At 36.9% G+C, this 2,277-nt stretch overlaps 1 protein-coding gene across 1 annotated transcript in view; it reads left to right on the forward strand.

Moving 5' to 3' along the window:
- Positions 1-2,277, forward strand: part of LOC107702659 (CUB and sushi domain-containing protein 1-like) — a 232,478-nt gene that overhangs the window by 90,663 nt on the left and 139,538 nt on the right. The window contains exon 22 of the mRNA XM_016505042.1: positions 1,661-1,830. Within this exon, the coding sequence (XP_016360528.1) occupies positions 1,661-1,830 (170 nt within the window). The remainder of the gene's footprint in view (positions 1-1,660; positions 1,831-2,277) is intronic.

Here is a 2,277-nt window from a genome sequence, read left to right on the forward strand (position 1 = left end):
TTCTACAGCATTTATTAATCTTAGTTAATATTAATTTCAACATTTACTAATGCACTATTGAAATCAAAAGTTGTGTTTGTTAACATTAGTTTATGCACTGCAACTAACAATGAACAACAGCATTTGTATTAACTAATGTAAACAAAGATTAATTAATACTGTAATAAATGTTCATTGTTTGTTCATGGTAGTTAACACATTAAGCGACACCTTATTGTAAAATGTTACCAATATTTTTTATTTGTGAACTGATGTTCATCTGTTCTTTTTAATAGTCAACTTATTTCGGGTCATCGTCATAAAAGATCTGTAAACGCGAAAGACACGAAGATATGATCTTTTTATTTAATCACGCTGAATGCTCACTAAAAACTGACGCAGTCATCACGTTTTCAGACCATTTCAGCTTTTATTTTGACGTGACACAAAGTAGTGGTATCTAAGCGGGAGTTGTTAACTTACTTTATAATTAGTCAATAACGCCATCATTTTCATCATTCAGGCCGAGAGCTCGCACGAAAACAAGAGGCAGTGTTGCCAGATTGGAAATGTCCAAGTATCGTACCAGAAGCTCAAAATGATCGTATTTGGAAGAAAATTATCGTACACGAGTCAAACGTACAGAATACAGATATTTATCTAAACCAACAACTTTTTGACACGACCTGCAAATTACTACAATAGATAACTTGGTGTACCGTGTTTACATTGGACGCGAGCAGTGTGACAAAATACTATAGAAACCATTATAATCAGTGACTGTTTGCACTGAATGCGACACGACACGGTTTTTACCCGACAGTAAACTGATGCCTCGTTCTATTTATGACGTATTGAAATGATTTTTAACTACGTCTGGCATCACTGACAAGAGGTGGGATTTATTGCATGAACCAATCACATTCAATCATAACTGATCATATCCAATCATATCGCGATGGAGACATTGCCTCCTCTCACGTGACTTTCCCCCATTCATTCTCAATTACAACACAGAAAAGGCATGCTAAGGGCTCTCTGTTGTAAATCTATGGACTGAAGGGAGGCAAGCCTCCGCTGTAACTTTACCTGCGGGTGTCGCTGTTAGACTGTGTTACGTTATAAAAACGAGTGTCTTTTATACTTTTAATGCCACATTTAGTAATATTTGTGATTTATGTTTGTAATATCGATTATTTTGTCATCCAATTTTTTGAGGAGACACTGCCTCCCTTGCCTCCTCGGAGGGAATGCCCCTGCTGCTTATATACTTAGAGAGTCGCTGGTGCAGAATATTAAACAGAAGGACATCTGATCCTAACACAGCAGTGAGCTTTCGTGACCAGCAACTTGGTAATGCATAAAGGCCTCTATTAATTACTATTCCTCTGAAGTTGTTCTCGCAGTGATTCATCAAAATGACAAAGACTCAAATTCCAGACGGCACAAAACCTTGGCCTAAAATTGGCCTGTCAGTAGGAAATGGAGTAGCAGCTGTCAGGGCACTACAGGCTTCAAGGGAACCCAACTTATTTGTTACCAACCCCTAGTTTTTCACAGCCATGTGCAGCTTTGATAAGTTTGCGCTTTCTGCCCTCAGTAGCTATGTGAACATTTGGCTTCTCACCAATTTTTTTTTTCTACCTAATCTTTCCCATCCATACCTCCTGGGTTTGCCTAGCTGAGTGTGGAGCCACTTTTGTGGGCAGTCAGGGTGTCCTGCTGTCCCCCAATTACCCAGCAAATTACGACAACAACCATGAGTGCATCTACCGCATTGAGACCAACAGAGGCAAGGGGATTCAAATCACAGCCACCACCTTCCAGCTTCACGAGGGAGATTTCCTCAAGGTAGGAATGACCAACATGAGACATTTTATATCACTGTACATTATTTTTAGGTGGATGTTTGGTTAAAAAAATATGTATACATACATACATATAATCTAATTGAGTATGTATACATACTAAAATACAAAAAAATGTGTAGTTAAAATTCTGTAATGTGATGTGGTCACTACCAAAGCATTACTGTCACTACCGAAAATGTGCAGTCACTATCGAAACATGGGATGTTTTGTCAAAGATAAAGTATACTGAATTATCAATTAAGATGTTATGATAGTTTTTGGTTCAGTGTATATTCAAACTAATCCAACACTTTTAAATCAGTATGATCAACTTTATGCCTTTTATAAAGAAACATCAGATTCAAAATACAACAAATGTAATAAATTGCACTTGAAATATTGTTGAAAATGTAATTGGTATTGATTTACCTTTGACAAAATATCTTTC

The sequence above is a fragment of the Sinocyclocheilus anshuiensis genome, unplaced genomic scaffold (genome assembly GCF_001515605.1).
Source record: "Sinocyclocheilus anshuiensis isolate Anshui unplaced genomic scaffold, SAMN03320099.WGS_v1.1 scaffold6, whole genome shotgun sequence".
NCBI lineage: Eukaryota > Metazoa > Chordata > Actinopteri > Cypriniformes > Cyprinidae > Sinocyclocheilus > Sinocyclocheilus anshuiensis.